Source organism: Dromiciops gliroides, chromosome 3, assembly GCF_019393635.1.
Source record: "Dromiciops gliroides isolate mDroGli1 chromosome 3, mDroGli1.pri, whole genome shotgun sequence".
NCBI classification, from domain to species: domain Eukaryota; kingdom Metazoa; phylum Chordata; class Mammalia; order Microbiotheria; family Microbiotheriidae; genus Dromiciops; species Dromiciops gliroides.
In genome coordinates, this window is record NC_057863.1 from 385,840,738 (window position 1) to 385,858,912 (window position 18,175).

The 18,175-nt window shown below is 41.7% G+C and overlaps 1 protein-coding gene across 1 annotated transcript in view; it reads left to right on the top strand.

The window, feature by feature from the left end:
* The first annotated feature begins 1,416 nt into the window (after window positions 1-1,416).
* Window positions 1,417-18,175, top strand: part of LOC122749621 (5-hydroxytryptamine receptor 5B-like) — a 30,585-nt gene continuing 13,826 nt past the window's right edge. The window contains exon 1 of the mRNA XM_043996069.1: window positions 1,417-3,154. Within this exon, the coding sequence (XP_043852004.1) occupies window positions 2,369-3,154 (786 nt within the window). The 5' untranslated portion in view covers window positions 1,417-2,368. The remainder of the gene's footprint in view (window positions 3,155-18,175) is intronic.

The window sequence follows — 18,175 nt, forward strand, 5'->3', positions numbered from 1 at the left end:
TATATGAAAAAAATGCTCTAAATTACTATTGATTGGAGAAATGCAAATTAAAATAATTCTGAGATACTACTTCACACCTATAAGATTGGCTAATAGGACCAAAAAGGGAAATGACAAATGTTGGAGGGGATGTGGGAAAATTGAGACACTAGTGGAATTGTGAATTGATTCAACCATTATGTAGAACAATTTGGAACTACTCCCAAAGGGCTATAAAACTGTGAATGTCCTTTGACCCAGCAATACAACTACTATGTCTTTCCAAAAGAGATAAAAAAGAAAAAGGGTCTTTATGTGCAAAATATTTATAGCACCTATTTTTGGTGGCAAAGAATTGGAAATTGAGAATATGTCCCTCCATTGGGGAATGGCTGAAAAAATTGTGGTATAAGATTATGATGGAATACTATTGTGCTATAAGAAATGATGAGCAGGATACTCAGAAAAACCTGGAAAGCCTTACATGAACTGATGCAAAGTGAAATGAGTAGGCACAGGAGAACATTGTACACAGTAACAGCAATGTTGTAAGATGATCTACTGTGAATGGCTTAGCTTTTCTCAGCAATACAATGATCCAAGATGACTCTGAAGGCCATATGATGAAACATGCTATCCATCTCAGAGAAAGAACTGATGGAGTCTGAATACAGATTAAAGCCTACTTTTTAAACTTTATTTTTCTTGGGGTTTTTTTGGCCACATTTTCTTTTACAACAGGACTAATATATGTTTTGCGTGACTACACATTTATAACCTATATAACATTGCTTGCCTTCTCATTGTGGGAAAGGAGGGAAGGGAGAGAATTTGGAACTCAAAATTTAAAAACAAATGTTAAACGTTTTGCATATAATTGGGAAACATAAAATAATAAATAATAATAATTTCTGGGGAAAAATGAGCCAGCTGGATGAGATGTCAAAGAACACTGTATTTGCAGCATGGATCAGTGGAAAGTATGCTGGATTTGAAATCAGAAGAGCCAGGTTTGAATCCTGCCTCTGTCCCTTACCTATCAGTGAGACTTTAGGCAAGTCACTTAAACTCTCTGGCTCTCAAATTCCTCGCTTGTAAAATAAGAAGGATTGGAGTCAATGACCTCTAACGCCCCCCTTTTGGATCTAAAACACAAATCCTACCATTTCTCCCTCTCAAATTTTAGACCTGAATGTTATAAGTTAGAAATGGGGCTGGGGATGAGGTGAGGAACAGGTATGGTGCATTTCACTCAACAGTCAAGTCAACAAGTATTTATTAAGTAAGCACTTTATGCTCTGGGAATTTTTTTTAAAGGGCAAAACCAAACAAACAAACACCCACCCAGTCCTCTCACTTAAGAACCTCACATTCCAGATGTGCAAATGACTATGGACACACAAGATGTATACATAGTAAAAGTAAGATCATGTCGGAGGGGCAGACTACTCTCTTCTTTGGGCCTGGAAAGAGCGCAATGAATTTCTGCTTTCGGGTAGGAGTGGGGAGGAGGGGAGAGGGTAATGTGAACTATCAGATTTCTCAGGCAAGCCCAACTTATTCCATCTAATTTTCCGTTTTATAGAGCAAGGGTGCCGGGGTCGGGGGAGGGAGGGGAGTGGAGGGAGTAATCAGGGCTTTTCATTTCAAATCTAAAACTCCCTTCATTCTCCCACTTCATGCCGAGGCGAAAAGCGTCAGTCAGCTGGGTCTCTTAAAAAAGAGCCGGGGCGGGACAATAAATAAAGAGTACCTGTTCCACCAACTTCCAGATATACAGCCAAAAGTCACGACCCATTTAGAGGATCCAGCAAAGGTGGCGGGTTCAGAATTAGCCATTGGTAGCACCTCCTTTTCTAAACAGAACAGATCGTACCAAACAGAGAGGGACTAACGCTAGGAAACAAGCTGAGGAAGGGGAGTGTGCTGGACTCCCATTGGTTGATGCGCCAGATTTCCCCCCCCTCCCAGTCGCCCTATAACCCCTAGGCAGAGGGAAGGCGCCCATCCATGCTCGCTGTGCTCCAGCAGCCTCTCATCTCTCCTGCAGCCCGACTGTCTCAGGGATGGAGAGAAGGCTTGTAAAGACGACTCAGACCCGAATCAGCCGTTCTCTCTGTCTCTTCCCCCGCCACAATCTCCGGGGTCGAGTTTAGCCACGAGCGAACAGCTCCATTCTTCAGCACAGTGTGGGCGAGCAGTCTCAATAGAGCTGCTCCAGCTCAGGAGGTTGGGAGGTTTGTACCTTTCTCGTTTTCCTCTTCCCCCGCATACTCCTCTTGCCCATTCCCACCATCCTACTCGCCCCGTAGGCTTCGTGCCTGTGAAATTGGAAGCTTGAGTTTGGGTGCCCAGAGTCTGGGAAGCAGAGGAAGGCGAGGAGCGCACGATGGAGAGCGACAACGCATCCACCCCTTCAGCCCTCACCTTCACATCGGGGCCTGAGGGTTACAACAGTAGCCCCAGTGCGCTCGGAGCCGCCGGGGATCAGGGAGACGTAGGGGAGAGTGCGGGCATCCTGCAAAGCAAAGAGCCCCCTTTCTCCATCTTCACCGTGTTAATCTTGACGCTGTTAGTTCTCCTCATCGTGGCCACCTTCCTCTGGAACCTGCTGGTCTTGGCCACCATCCTAAGGGTGCGCGCCTTTCACCGTGTCCCCCACAATCTAGTGGCTTCGACTGCGGTATCCGATGTGCTTGTGGCGGCGCTGGTCATGCCCCTTAGCCTGGTTAGTGAGGTATCTACAGGGAAGCGATGGCGCCTAGGGCGCGCCCTGTGCCACGTCTGGATTTCTTTCGACGTCCTCTGCTGCACGGCCAGCATCTGGAACGTGGCTGCCATCGCCCTGGACCGCTACTGGACCATTACCCGCCATATCCAGTACACCTTGCGCACCCGCAGCCGTGCCTCCAACCTCATGATTGTCCTCACCTGGGCCCTGTCTGCTCTCATCGCCTTTGCTCCTTTGCTATTCGGTTGGGGTGAAGTGTATAGTGCTGAGCTCCAGCGCTGCCAGGTGAGCCAGGAGCCCTCCTACGCAGTTTTCTCCACCTGTGGCGCCTTCTACGTCCCCCTCGGAGTAGTGCTTTTTGTCTACTGGAAGATTTACAAGGCAGCCAAATTCCGCATCGGGAGACGTCGAGTTGCAGTCTTGCCCCTACCTGAGACAGTACAGGTAAAGAAAAGGAAAAAGACGCTCGAGTCACCAGGGACAGTTGGAACATGCAGGGTGGAAAAACAATTAGCTTTTGGGAAGTAGGAGAAACAGGAGTGGGGCGGGGGAAGAGGGAACTAGAAGAGATTTGCACACTGCCCTGTACAGGATGGTGAAACACCAGCCTGCACACCTGGGCTGATACAGAGGTGATGGAGGAAGGCTTAAGCTATTTCTAGACTGGAATGATTGTAGCTGTTTGGTGGGAGGCCTGGTTGTATTGGGAGTCTTAGATGTGTGGTTGCTTATTTTTCACATTCCCCTCATTTTCTCTCTCCACTTTGTGCATCTCCAAATTCTGAAACTGGCCTCACTTTTTAGATCTACTTTTAGTCCTTTCTCAGCTACTCTTTTCCTTTAAACCATCTATCCCTATTGGGCAGGTGAAGTACAGGTGCCCTGGGTTAGGCACTTTTGCCTCCAGGTGGGACAGTTCTTTCTTCCCTGAAACCAGAAGCACCAAGGCATGGTGTTCAGAACCCATCTATACTCCCCTTTCTCTCAGCTTTGAGGGGTATCCCCCTTTTAACCATGGCCAAAAATCAAAGCAGTCCTCTTGGAGAAACTCAAGGTTTCTTATTGATAATCAAGCCCCAACCTGGGTTTAAAATAATGTAGGCCAATAGGGGGCAACTAGGTGGCACAGTGGATAAAGCACGGGCCCTAGAGTCAGGAGGACCTGAGTTCAAATCCAGTGTCAAACACTTGACACTTACTAGCTATGTGATCCTGGGCAAGTCACTTAACCCTCATTGCCCCACAAAAAACAACAGCAACAAAACAAAACAAAAATATAGGCCAATGAAGAGGATTCTCAACACAGTGGTGAAACATGCTAGCGGAAGACTCTTATAAGGAGAGGAGAAGAATTGGTTTAAAAGTTTTTATTTAGGAGTTGAAGGGCCAGCATATTAATGCCTTAGCCTATGGGTAGAAAGAGAGGCAGGGCAGAAGAACTCCAGTGTAATGTAAATGCTTCAATATTTTATTCAGTTGCAGAGGATGTGGACCATAGGGGACACCTAATAGTATAATTGGTAAATGTTCGGAGGGGTGCCTTATTCAGAATTAATCATACTTTTTGAAAAGTCCTTTGGTATTGCTTGGGGCAGATCTAGCTTGCCAGGGAGATAGTTTAAGAAGCAAAGCTCCCATCCATCACCCAAAGAAAATGCTGAGAAGTAAACCCTCAGTAGAGACTTGCTAAGGATTTGTATAGATTTTTATTTCTGATCTGAGAAGACTCATTCTGGATTCCAGCCTAGTAGTCAGAAGAGTAATGTTGGTGAACCTGCACAGAGAAAACTGATTTTCAGAGACTAAAATTTGTTTTTTTTTTTTAACTGGACCTCGGCCAAGACAAAACCAAATCCAAAGTAGCAATGTGGTCCGAAAGAGAGAGCAGTCTAGTCCCCAGTTCCACTCTTACCCATTTGAAATTCAACAAGTCACTGGAACTCTCTGGACCTTATTTTTCTTAATTGTAAAAGTGGACTTGGACCAGATAATCTCTCAGGTAATTTTTCAGATTAAATATTCAGAGAATATCTAATTTATGTGAAGAAATGCCTGAATTACTTTCTCTCCTTCATTCTCTCCACCCTAACTTATCCCAAGAACCTGAGAAATATACCCCATAGGACAATTTGGCATTTCCCCACTTGCAAGTGCTGTGGTTGTATACTGAACCAACACTATAATGGAAAGCATACTAAATTAGGAATAGAAATACTCAAGTTCTAAGCCCAATTCAGATTGTATGACCTTCTGTGAGCCCAACTATCTCAAAGGCTTCTGAGAAAAGGCCCTTAGAAGTAGCGTGGTGTAGTTCAGCAGACCTGGGTTTGACCTCTGGCTCTGCCACTTAGTAGCTGGGTGACCTTGAGCAAGTCACTTAATTTCTCTGAGCCTCAGTTTCCTCATCTGTAAAATGGACCGCCAACATATGCTTGCCCAACTCATAGACTTCTTAATGAGGATCAAATGAGAAAACGTGTCAAAGAGTTTTATAAACTTTCAGAGGCTATAGACATGTGAGCTGTTACACAAAACAAAAACTTTTTTTTTTTTAACAAATAAGCAACATTATCCAATATAGACAGCTAAGAGATAAAATGGTAGAGTGGTGGCCCTAGAACTCAGGAGAGCCCAAGTTCAAATGCAACCTCAGACTTAACATTGTGACTCTAGGCAAGTCACTTAACCCTATTTGCTTCAGTTTCCTCTTTAAAAATGAGCTGGAGAAGGAAATGGCAAACCTCTCCAGTATCTCTGCCCAAAAAATCCCAAATGGAGTCATGAAGATTCAGATATGACTGACTAAACAAAAACACAAATCCAACATCTATAGTTACAAATGTAATTTACCTATATGATTTTAGACAAGTGACTTGGACTCTCTAGGCCTCAGTCTCCTCACTGTCCATAACAGTGGTAGCATGGCCCGCTGGATAGGGTACTAGGATGGGAGTCCAGTCTCTTTTTTTTTTTTTTTTTTTTTGGTGAGGTACTTGGGCTTAAGTGACTTGCCCAGGGTCACACAGCTAGTAAGTTTCAAGTGTCTGAGGCTGGATTTGAACTCAGGTCCTCCTGACTCCAGGGCCAGTGCTCTATCCACTGCACCACCTAGCTGCCCCAAGTCCAGTCTCTTTGCCTCATTTTTCTCATCTGCCTCAAAGATTCCTTCCATTCTTAGATCTGTCCCATGGTGTTTGTGTGTCACTCTGCAGTTTCAAAAGATAGCACTTTCACATTATCTCATTTAATTTCATTACTCTGAGGCAAGGAATGAAGATAGATATGATTGTTTTCACTTTTCAAATGAGGAAGCTGAAGATCAAAGTGGTTCCACTGTGCTGTACTATGGAGGTCCTCTGATCCTGTCTCTATTTTCAGGTAACGTGGGAATAGCTTGTAGTTCTGGGGTATATGGGATGATTAGGGAAGACTAGAACCTCTGGTGTGAGGGCTTAGTGAGCCCTTTTCAAGGATGCTCATTCACCTTTGGCGTCCACCTTCACCCAACTCTCACCTGTGGCTCCAAGGAGCTGTAGCATATGCAACAGCCACACCCCGGTAAACTGTTTCAGAGAAGAGCTAAACCAGGTTGAGGGTAATTGACAGGGCTCAAACCTATAGGTAAGTTAAGGGGATATTTACCCCAAGCACGTGAAGACTTTCCCCCCTCACAGAATGGACTGATAGAACAAATTGTTTGACCTGCCATGAAGACAGCTAAAAACAGGCATTGTGGAGTGTTTAGAGCTTGGTCTCACATTGAAGATGCCAAGGTCATCCGCTACACCCTGGGTCATCATCAGTTGTCTTGACTTTTGTCTTATCACTTGACTTCAATGACTCTGGAAGTTAGGCTGTTGACTTTGTGTAACTCTGCCTCATGTAAATACAATTCACAAGCTACTCAAGAAAGAGATCACCCTTGTGATGTGATTGGTCTTCTTTGAAAATGAAGGACAAACAACAGTTCTAGAAGCAAATCTTCTGTGGTACTAGCCAGCTGTTCTACTTTGCCTTTGCTGATTTCAAACCACTCTGAGGCAGCCTGCTATTTTGATATCAAGGGCAGCAGTATGTTCGCCTGAGTGCCTTCCCGCACTTCTTATGTGTTCTGGGTATTACCATAACTGAGTCTGGAATGTCTTTACTGATTTAAGTAGTCACCAATATTCATAATAGAATAGATAGGCAATGTTCACTTTTTAGCTTCACAACAATATGATGATCCTTAGGTCCACAATAGATAGATAAGCAAATCTCTAGGAAAGTCTGAGATTATCATCTCCTTTGAGGTTTTCTTTCAAATCTTAAGTCTCTAATATTCAGTCATTTCTGTAAGGTTGTGTCAACTCTGACATAAGGCAAGGGGGAAGACAGGAAGGAAATGTGTCCTACTTATCTAGAGCTTCATTCTAGCTTGATTCTAATGGAGGAATTTGGAGAGAGGGAAGGGAGAAAGTGGGGCAGTAGTAATTATCATTGAGTTAAATTTGGAAAATATTCCTAAAAGAAAGTAGGATGTCATTCCTTAAAAGACAAATCTATGGTATTACAATTGTTTTAAGGGCTTACTACAAAAATGCTTCCCATAATATAGTGATTTATTATTTAGAGGGAAAACAAATGAGTCAATAAAAACAATTTTATTTGTTTTTTTAAAAGACAGACACCACTGAAATTACTTTAGATGCATAGATTTAGAGCTGAAAGAGACCTTAGAGAGCATCTAGCCCTATCCATTAATTTCATAGACAAGGAAACAAGCCCAGAAAGTTGGAGCGATTTGCTTAAAGTCAAACAGTTAGTAGTTGGCCAGCTGGGATTCAAAGACAGCTCTTCTGACAGCAAACCTCCCTCTCTTCCCCTTGTACTCAGCTGCCTCTAGTCCTCAGAGATTCAGGGGAGCAGAGATGGAAGCTCCAACAGCTTGATGAGGGAGGAATATCATCCATCCAGGACATCACAGAGACAAAAAGGGAAACTCTGGTCTACAAGATCAGGACAGAAATACTGACTTCCAGCTTTCCTGACTCTGGGGAAGGAATCTAAAGACATTTTGTTATCACCATTTCATTGCGGGGGTCGGGGGGGCAGGAAGAGGGGAAACATAACCTTGGGAGGAAGAGGGGAGGCAAAAGAGGGTGAGGGGGAAAGGAGGGGGAATTGCATTTCATGACTCCCTTTCCTATAAGTTGCCTTCCTGGTTTTTGGTGAGCTCCAGACACTACAAATGATTGAAAATTAGGCTCCTTGGGGAGCCACTGGACTATTCCTCAGGGAACTCTCTCCTACTTTTCCTTTGATCTTTTTTTCTAGTCATAGATGCTAGCTTGTAGGGAAGATTTTTAAATCTTTCACTAACAGCCCATATCTTTCAAAGAAAGTTTGAAACAAATGAAACAAATTAGAAAGAAGGAAATTCAGGTCTAAAATGCACTTTTGGGGCAGCTAGGTGGTACAGTGGATAAAGCACTGGCCCTGGATTCAGGAGGACCTGAGTTCAAATCCAGCCTCAGACATTTGACACTTACTAGCTGTGTAACCCTGGGCAAGTCATTTAACCCTCATTGCCCTGCAAAAAAATAAATTAAAATTTAAAAATTTCACTTTTTATTCAGGTTACAGGATTTGGATGTCTTGCTTAAATCATCCAAATAATTCCCTCCATAAGCATTTTTTAAATGTCTATATAACAACCAACCGTTTTAGGTAGGGCCAGGGGAAGGGCTCTGCAGTGGTAGTCTTGACAAAACAACCAAACTCAGTTCTTTGGCTTCATGCACATAAAACTAAAATTAACTGAATTTTTCACTTCTTTTCTCATTGTACTGTTATGGAGAGATAGCCAACCTGTGTCTGTATGTGCACATGTATACCTATTTCGTCTTTGGTTACTTACTTTTGACACTGAACTTCATGGAGAGCATTGTGGAAGTTGCTCAATCCTTTCATCTTCTCCCCTTTTAAGAAGGGAAGAGAGAACACAATCTCTCCCAGACCTTCTCACTCAGACCTTGCCTGTCTCTACTCTGTCTCCCTTCCTTGGGGGCTGGAGATTCAATCAGCCACATTCCATTACAACAATTAGCTCACTTTTTAGCCTATGGACAACATGATGGTCCTTGGGTCCACATGATCCCCTCTGCTGTTTTATGGAGTTTATAAAAGAGGTTAGTAGGATAGTCACAATAGCTCAGAGTCCCCAGTAAGGAAAATTCCTAATATTCAGAGAAATACAATACTATGCCCTCGTTTAAATGTTTGGGTATCTCCAGCTAACCCCCAGCCACTGTATTGGAGAAATGTTTAAGGTAAAAATAAGCAAGATACATTATAATGTCTCTTAATGGTATGTCGTTTGAAAATATATGAGGGTACCTATCTCTGTTCTAGGTTTTAGGGAAATTAGCTGGGGTTTCTAATATATTGCTACTTATAAATTAAAGGCTACTGTACGAGTTTTGGGCATTAAGCATTTATTAAAGCATATTAAATGCCAATAAAGAGAGAGCACATTGCTGAGAAGTATAATTCAGAACCCCTACATACCTAGATAGAAGAGAAAGTGGGGACTGCATGGCTGCCTCCTTCAGCATCCCAGGCCCAGTGTAAAATCCTAGGATGGGAAAAGGCACAGCAAGAAGAGTAGGGGAGAGAAGAGAGTGACCCACCTCACCCCAAGGGTTTTTATCCTCTCTCAGGTAGAGGTGGGTCACTGCACATTGATCCAAGCTAATTAGCCAGTCCATCAATTGACATGACTTGAGAGGTGGACTAGGTTAGTTAACTTCCTTTAGGTAGTCAGGAAGGTCAATCTATATTTATTTTGCAATCCTACTGACTTTGGACTGGCCTTAAAAAAGTTCAGGCAAGGGTCCCTCAAGTGGGGGACTCTGGGACCCCCCAAAACCCATTATTTTCTCACAATGGACAGGGCCAAGAAGAGGAAGTTTGGAGAAAGTAGACTTTTTCTTTAACTTCCCTTAGTCTTTTAGAAATAGGTTATAGCCAACAGCCTTAATCAAAGTTCTTTCTTCTGAGATGCCTCCTGAAGCCCATTGAACCTCCACCTTTCCCTTCTTTTCTGTGGTGCCACCAATTATTCTGGTATCTATTACCCCTTAGACATTAATGCTTTTCATCTCACCTCCTTAAGTCCTTGGTGGGGCTGGGGATACCATCTTCAAGATCCTTCCTCACAGATGGTATGTATGTCCTTTTTTCAAAATTCCTGGGCATGGCTCCAAGTCCTCCTTCTTGCTCAAAGAAATAAAGAGTCCAAAATACTCTCCGGGAATTTTCATCCATCTGAACCACAAATTCCAGAATTCCATTAAATTCTTAAACATCTGTTACATATGTGTGTGTCTGCATGTACATATAAACATATATGAATGTATGTGTATATGTGTGTTACCAAACAGAAGCTAATAGCTTATTAGAAGGAAGAATCCTGTTTGTAATATCAACTTAAATAGGGCCCCTTTCTGCATTATACTATATAATTAGAGTCCTGTACATAATAGTTGCTTAATATTTGTTTAATTGAGGTCTTTAGTATTAATCTGAGACAAAACTCCATGATAATCTTTGCTCTTTTCCATCTGCCCAATAGTTATACTTTGACATGGTCTTCAATTCCTCCCTCTCTCTTTCCTTGCATATAAATGTATTACTAAATTTTGTGCTTTTTAGCCTTACAACATCTCTTATAGCACTTGGCACTTAATAATGCTTGTTTGATTGCCCCAAATCTGTCTTCCTTTCCCCTCTTCTATTTTAAGGGAATACATTTCTAGAAAATCTAATAGAATCATAGAATTTTAGAGCTGGAAGGCACCACAGAGGTCATCTAGTCCTACATCATCACTTACAAATAAGGGAACTAAGGGGTTGAGGAGATGAAGTGACTTGTACAAAGCCACACAGGTGCAAGAAGCAGAATCAAGACTGGAAACCAGGCCCTTTGACATCCTGACCAGGGTTGTTTCCATGAAGGATCTAATATTTTGTATTTTAATTTTCTGGAGGCAATAGTAAGGGTACCACACATAGTATCTTCTCTTTGTATCTTCTTCCCTTTCCCCCTCTTCCTTCTCTTTCTTTCCTCTTCTGTCCTCCTGTCTTTCTTTATGCCTCCACCTTATCCTTTCCCATCTCTTTTCCTCTCCTTCATTTCTTACTACAAATGTTAAAGGGAAGATAGAGATCATTTATTAGATATTATGAACTGGGGATTCAAAACCAAAAATATTTCTTGCCCTGAAGGAAATTAGAGTTTGTTAGATGGGAACATCTAAGCCCAGATAAGTAAATACAAAAGTAAGAAATGTTTCCCTTGGAGGGGAAGCAGTTCCACTTCTAGTATGTGACAGGGTGACCCACAGCTAAGAGGTAGCATGGAACTCCAGTTCCAATAAAGAAAGAAGGTATGTGCTTGGAGGGCAATTCTTGTTCCCACATCTAATGAGTGGGCTGGTGCCTCAGTTTTACTATAATTGTGTGGACTACCGGTGAACTCAGGGGCAGAGTCTGTTTCCTACTGCTAGTTGCTGACATCTCCAGGATAACTCTCTACAAGTGTGTGTGTGTGTGTGTGTGTGTGTTTGTGTGTGTGTGTGTGTGTGTGTGTGTGTGTGTGTGTGTTGGGGAGGGGGGAGGGAAAGATATATAAGAGCCAGGTAACAAGGCACTAAACTAACTAAAAATGTAGCCATGACTAGTGAACTATTATTAGGTGCAAATTAATCCCTTAAGTGAACCAGGAATGAAGCATAAACAATAGGATGAGGAATGATAGACCATGACTCCAGGTGACTTTTAAAAGTCAATTCATTATTTTTTTTTTAAAAGTCAATTAATTTGATCAATTGTGATAGACTTAGCTCTTCTCAGCAATACTATGATTCAAGACAGTTCCAAAAGACTCCTGATGGAAAATGCTCTCCACACCCATAAAAAGAACTATGGAGTCTGAATGAAGATTGAGGCATACTATTTTCACTTTGTTTTGTTGTGTTTTTTTCCTTTTCATGTTTTTTCCCTTTTGTTCTGATTCTTCTTTGACATGACTAATGTAGAAACATGTGAGGGTTTTTTAAAAAGTCATTTCATTGAATCTAAGCAGCAGACTTAAGAGGATCTCATAGTGTGAGCTGGAAAATGGGAAGCTAGGAGAAGTTACATGGAGCAGTGAGAGTAGAAGTGTGGATAGAGAATACCATCACAAAGAAAGGGGGCATGATTTTAAGAGGACCCATTGAGTTGAAGTATATCCAAAAAAGAAGCCATATTGCTGAAAACTTGCTTGTCTACAGACACTAAGGCAGTAATCCCATATCCCCTTTTTCCTAAAGCTTTTTCATGAGAAAACTCTACTAACCTTTCTTTGCTTTGCAATGTTTTCTTTTTTTTTTAAAACAGCGGAAACCAATAGTATTTTCTGGTCAGGTTGTACTTATTTGGAATATCGTTGAGAGAAGAAACATCCCCAGAGCAGAGATTCTAAGAGGTAGGTCTCACACTGAGATTTTGTCAAAAGTGTTCTCTCTCTCTCTCTCTGGGGAAAGATTTAGAGCTACAAAGAGAAAGAGAATGAGCAAACCTTTGATACCACTTCTCAGAGTGGAGATGGTGCATTTACAAATGAGTAAGTGGGGCAGAGGAATTTGTAATCAACTTGCAAACATAGGTAGGTATCAGACTGTAAGGCGCCTTAAATGTGAAACCAGGGAGTTTGTATTTTATCAGAGAGCCAAAAAGGGAGCCATGGGAGCTTCCAGAGAAAGGAAGTGATGTGGTTCCTCTAAGATTTATGCTTTAAGAATATCAATTTGGCAGCTGCGAAGGAGAGAGGAAAAAAGACTGAAGTCAAAAGAACCATTAGGACTTCCAGAGTGGAGACAAGATGGTGGAGGAAAGGCAGTGAGCTCTCAAACTCATGACACAATCACTCCAAAAAACATCCAAATAATGCCATTGTACAATTCCTGGAGCAGCAAAACCCATAGAGAATGTGTTGAAATCATCTTCAAACTAAGGACAGCTTGGAAGGTCGGAAGGAGGGAGCTGCTGTGCTGAGACAGGAGTGGAGCCCAACCCCACAGTCACCCTGACACAGATCCAGTCCCAGGAAGGCCTCGCCAGAGAAAGAGACCCCCCAGAGCCTCTGAATCAGCTGCAGCACCAGTGTCATCTGGAACTAAACTCACAGTCTAGTGAGAGGGCTGAGCCCTTGGCAGGGGGGGAGACTACAGGGGTCTATGCTGGTGCTGAGGAAGAACTTGGGTTTTTTTTACCTCTGCTGGGAACCAGGAGGTAAGCTTGAGTTGCAATGGCCCAGGAGGGGGAGGGGCACAGGCTCATCAGAGCCACAACACACAAAGCTGGTTGATTAGTAAGCTGGTCTGGGGTCATCTACAGATCAGGGAACAGGCCAGGCGAGTGAAGAACCTGATCCTCTTTAAATCATACCACCTGGGACCTTCTGAAGCTTGGGATAGTGAAGCCTGGAAACAGTGCCCCACTTTAAGGAGCTAAAAGTCAAGTACAAGAAAGGCAAGATAAGCAGACAAATAAAGGTGAGTCACATAGAAAGTTTCTTTAGTGACAAGGAAGATTGAGGTGCACCCTCAGAGGAAGATGTCAACATCTGGGCCCCTGTATCTAAAGCTTCCAAGAAAAATATGAATTGATCTCAGACCATAGAGGTGCTCAAAAAGGACTTTGAAGGTAAAGTTAGAGAGGTAGAGGAAAAAATGGAAAGAAAAATGAGGGTGATGCAAGAAAGACATGAGAAAAAAGTCAACAGCTTGAAAAGCCAAATGGAAAAGCTCTCTGACAAAAATAATTGCCTAAGAATTAGGATTGAACAAATGGAAGCCAGTGACTTTATGAGAAACAAAGACACAATAAAGCAAATCCAAATGAATAAAAAAATAGAGGGCAATGTGAAATATCTTCTTGGAAAAACTGCTGACCTAGAAAATAGGTCCAGGAGAGATAATTTGAAAATTATTGGTCTACCTGAAAACCATGATCAAGGAAAGAGCTTAGACATCATCTTCCAAGATATTCTCAGGGAAAATTGCCCTTAAATTCTAGAAGCAGAAGCTAAAATAGAAATTGAAAGAATTCACCAATCACCTCCAGAAAGAGATCCCAAAAGGAAAACTCCTAGGAATATTATAGCCAAATTCCAGAGCTCTCAGGTCAAGGAGAAAATATTACAAGCTGCCAAAAAGAAAGAATTCAAGTACTGTGGAGCCCCAGTCAGGATAGCACAAGATCTAGCAGCTTCTACATTAAAGGTCCAGAGGACATGGAATATGGTATTCCAGAAGGCAAAGGAAATGGGATTACAACAAAGAATCACCTACCCAGCAAAACTCAGCATAATCTTTCAGCGGAAAAAAAAAATGGGACTTTAATGAAAAAGAAGACATTCAGATATTTGTGATGAAAAGACCTGAACTGAATGGCAAATTTGACTTTCAAATACAAGACCCAAGAGAACTATAAAAAATTGGAATTGGGGGACATACCTGGGGTCATGCAGTGGGTGACTGTCTTGCGTCTGAGGCCAGGTTTTGGCTGTGATCTCCCTGGGTCTAGGGTGGATGCTTTGTCCACTGTGTTACCCAGCTGCCCCATGATGACATTTTTAGGGTTAAACTGAGGAGTGAGGGGAATGCACTGGGGGAGGGGGAAGGGCAGAGGTAGCATGGGGTGAAATCCCACATGAAAGAAACAGGAAAGGGCTTATGGAGTGGGGGAAGAGATGGGAGAGGAGCAGGGCAGTAAATGAATTTTACACTCTTCAGAATGGGCTCAAAGACCTTAAACTCATCAGAGTTGCCTCAAGGAGGGATTAACACACACACACACACACACACACACAATTGGGTGAAGTAATCTATTAATCTGGGTAGTAAATGAGCCTAACACTCACCAGAATTGGCTCAAACACCTCAATCTCATCAGAATTGGCTCAAGGAGGGAATAACATAGAGATAGAGGGGCAAAAGAAGGGAGGGAAGATTGGGGGTGGGGACAGACAGAAGCAAATCCCTTTTGAAGAGGGATAGGGTGAAAGAAGATAGATAATAGAGTAAATATCATGGGGAAGGGAATAGGATGGAGGGAAACAGTTAACAATAGCAATTGTGAAAAAGAGAAAAGGGGGAAAATTGTACAAAAAATATTTATAGCAACTCTTTGTGGTGGCTAAGAATTGGGAATCAAGGAAATGTTCATCAATTGAGGAATGACTGAAGAAGCTGTGGTATATGATTGTAGTGGAGTGATATTGTGCTATAGGAAATGACAAACAGTATGATCCCAGAAAAACCTGGAAAGACTTGTATGAACTGATATATAGTAAAGTGAGCAGAACTGGGAGGACATTATGCATAGTGACAGCAGAATTGTTCGATGAGCAATTGTGAATGACTCTCAGCAATACAATGATCCAAGACAATCCCAAGGGACTAATGATGAAGCATACTATCCACCCATAGAAAGAACTGATAAAAAGAGCACTTGTGGATTGTACATATATAACCTGGTTGATATCTTGTGGATGGGGGATGAAAGGGAGGGAGGGAGAAAAATTTGGAACTGTTAATCTTATGAAAATGGATGTTGAAAACTACCCTTACATGTAACTGGAAAAAATAAAATAAATGTTTGTTGCAAAGGATAAAAAAAGAACCATTAGGTTGTTGCAGTATTCTAGACCAGGGATGATGGGGTGACATGTGAGGAGAGAGAAGGGATAGATGTGGGAAATAATGAGGAATTAGGATTGATTAGTCTTGTCAATTGATTAAATGTAAGAGACTAATGGAAACAGTAGAATTGAGGATAACTTTGAGTTTGTGAACTTGGGTGAACTGAAGTATGGTGGAATCCTCAACAGGAAGAGGGGAGTGTTTGGCAGCAACAATGATGAGTTTTGTTTGTACATACTGGATTTATGATGACTATGGGACATGCAATTGAAAATGGCCAATAGGCAGTTTGGTGGTGTGCACTCAGAAAAGTGACTAGGTGGATATATAGATCTGTGAATGATCTGCATGGAGATGATTCTTAAACACATGGGAACTGATGGGATCACCAAGGTGGGGGGGAGGGAGGGAGGAGAGAGAGAGCCTGAGACAAAGATCAGGTGTAGTCCAACACATAGGGATGAATCATAGATAATGGGACAGAGAATCATAAGTTCCTTTATTCTGAGTATATTATAATACCTAGATAACAGGGAATTATTTTGAGCTAGGTGAGACCTAACCATGTAGATACTTCTCAAGTCATGACCAGAAAGCCATAGAGGACTGTTCTCAGTGGAAGAATACAAAGTGTTAGCATATGCTAATAACCACTAATGACCTCATGAAACCCTAAAAAGACTTCAGGTCAAACAAATAAATTATTCCAGGTGACAATAGAAATCTAGACCAGACCCTAATTGATTCAACTTTCTGAGACTTCTTCCATTCTTAACCTCAACACAGTTGGTTTTTTGCCTCCCTACACCAACTAAATTGCCTGAAAAACTGTGTGCTCCAAATAGAATTAGAGCAATTATGTGTTGTGGTTTATGGAGTCTTTTCATGTGGAAGGAGAGCTTTATAAAGCCACACTCTCTCATTATTATTATTTTTTCCTACCAGATGCAAACCCAGTAGCACTAAGATTTTTTTTAACAAGAAATGTTCTGTAAGTTGTTTCATTTGGCTTTCCGATCCTGCAGTATTTGAGCTATTAAGAGAAGCTGAGTATAGAGTCATGCTTCAGCTTTCAAAAATGAAGCCGGCAGCTTGTTTTCACTTTGATGTGTTCTTTACAGTTCTGAAGGTTCTTTTAAATGCTTCAGAAAAAAAAAAAAAGAAAAAACCCAAGAGATTTGTAGCTTAGTAACTTGGACCACGTGGCTGTGAAACATAGTAGAGAGAAAGGAGGATATGTTTTTTTCAGGCTCTACTCTTTGATGGCACAAAACAAAATGTCTGGATGGCAACTGGAAAGGTCCCTTTGCTAGATATTTCCCAATACAATGGAAGTTCATTAAAATGAAATCAGTCAAAAATAAAAATTAAATCAGTCCCAAATATTTTTAGTAACAAAAGGTCTAGAAGTTAATTCCAAGAAGCAGCTGTCAAAACTTATGGCCTCAGATTTCTGTACACAAAGTGTATGGGTTACAAGCAAGGGAAATTAAAGATCTTTATGCAAGGAGGGAAATTTCACATCATAGCTATCATAGAGACTGATGCTATAAAACCCATGGCTCTGGAATATGGCTTTGGAAGGATATTGGTTTTCCAAAGGGAATAAGATAGGTAGTATGTGTGGGGAGTGGAGGGGGGCTGGTATATTAAGGTGATCAACTTATAGTTAGGCAGCTAGGCAGTACATTGTGCCACATACTCAGAAAGTTCTGAGCCCAAATCTGGCTTTAGATGCTTACTATGTGATCCTGGGAAAGTCACTTAACCCTTATCTGCCACAGTTTTCTCATCTACAGAATGAGATGATAATAATAGTACCTACCTCTCAGGGTTGTGGTGAGGATAAAATGAATTAATATTTGTAAAGCACTTTGCATATGTTAAAGTGCTATATAAAGCTGTTATTATCATTATGACAAGAAAAAAAAAACAGGAAAGCGATCACAGGGAATAGCACTTGGATTTTCATCAGAAACCGTGGTATCTAATTGGCAGCTATGATGTATTACCATAATATTTTTTGTGAGGGGGAGAGTGGGGGGGAGGTTAATGGTTGGTTCTGTGATTTCATTTGCATAAGATCATCCCAGGGAGAAAACTCTCTCTACCAATACAGATCAGCACCTGATATGTGTTACTGAGAGACTAAGTGACTTATCCATATTAAAATATTCTGTGTATATCACGGGCAGGATTTTGCCCAAGTTTTTCTAACTCTAAGCTAACAACTACACCATAGCACCCTCTCACTAGAATAATAGTGCTAAGAAAAGAGTCTCACCAAATTAAGATAGATTTGACTTAATAAGAAAACTCACTCCAAGGAGGGTTATAGATAGGGGCATCTAGGTGGTACAGAAAGCTCATGTGTGGGACTTTGAATCAGGAAGACCTGAATTCAGTTTCTTCCTCAAACTTACAAGCTGTGAACCTCTGCCTCAGTTTCCTCATCTGTAAAATGAGAAAGAAAATAGCACCAACCTCAGGGTTGTTCTGAAGTTCAAGTGAGATGTAAAGTACTTTGCAAATCTCAAATCATTTTTGTTTTTTGGGTTTTGGTTTTTTTTGCGGGGCAATGGGGGTTAAGTGATTTGCCCAGGGTCACACAGCTAGTAAGTGTCAAGTGTCTGAGGCCGGATTTGAACTCACATCCTCCTGAATCCAGGGCTGGTTCTTTATCCACTGTGCCACCTAGCTGCCCCTTGTTTTGTTTTTTATTTTTTGTTTTTTT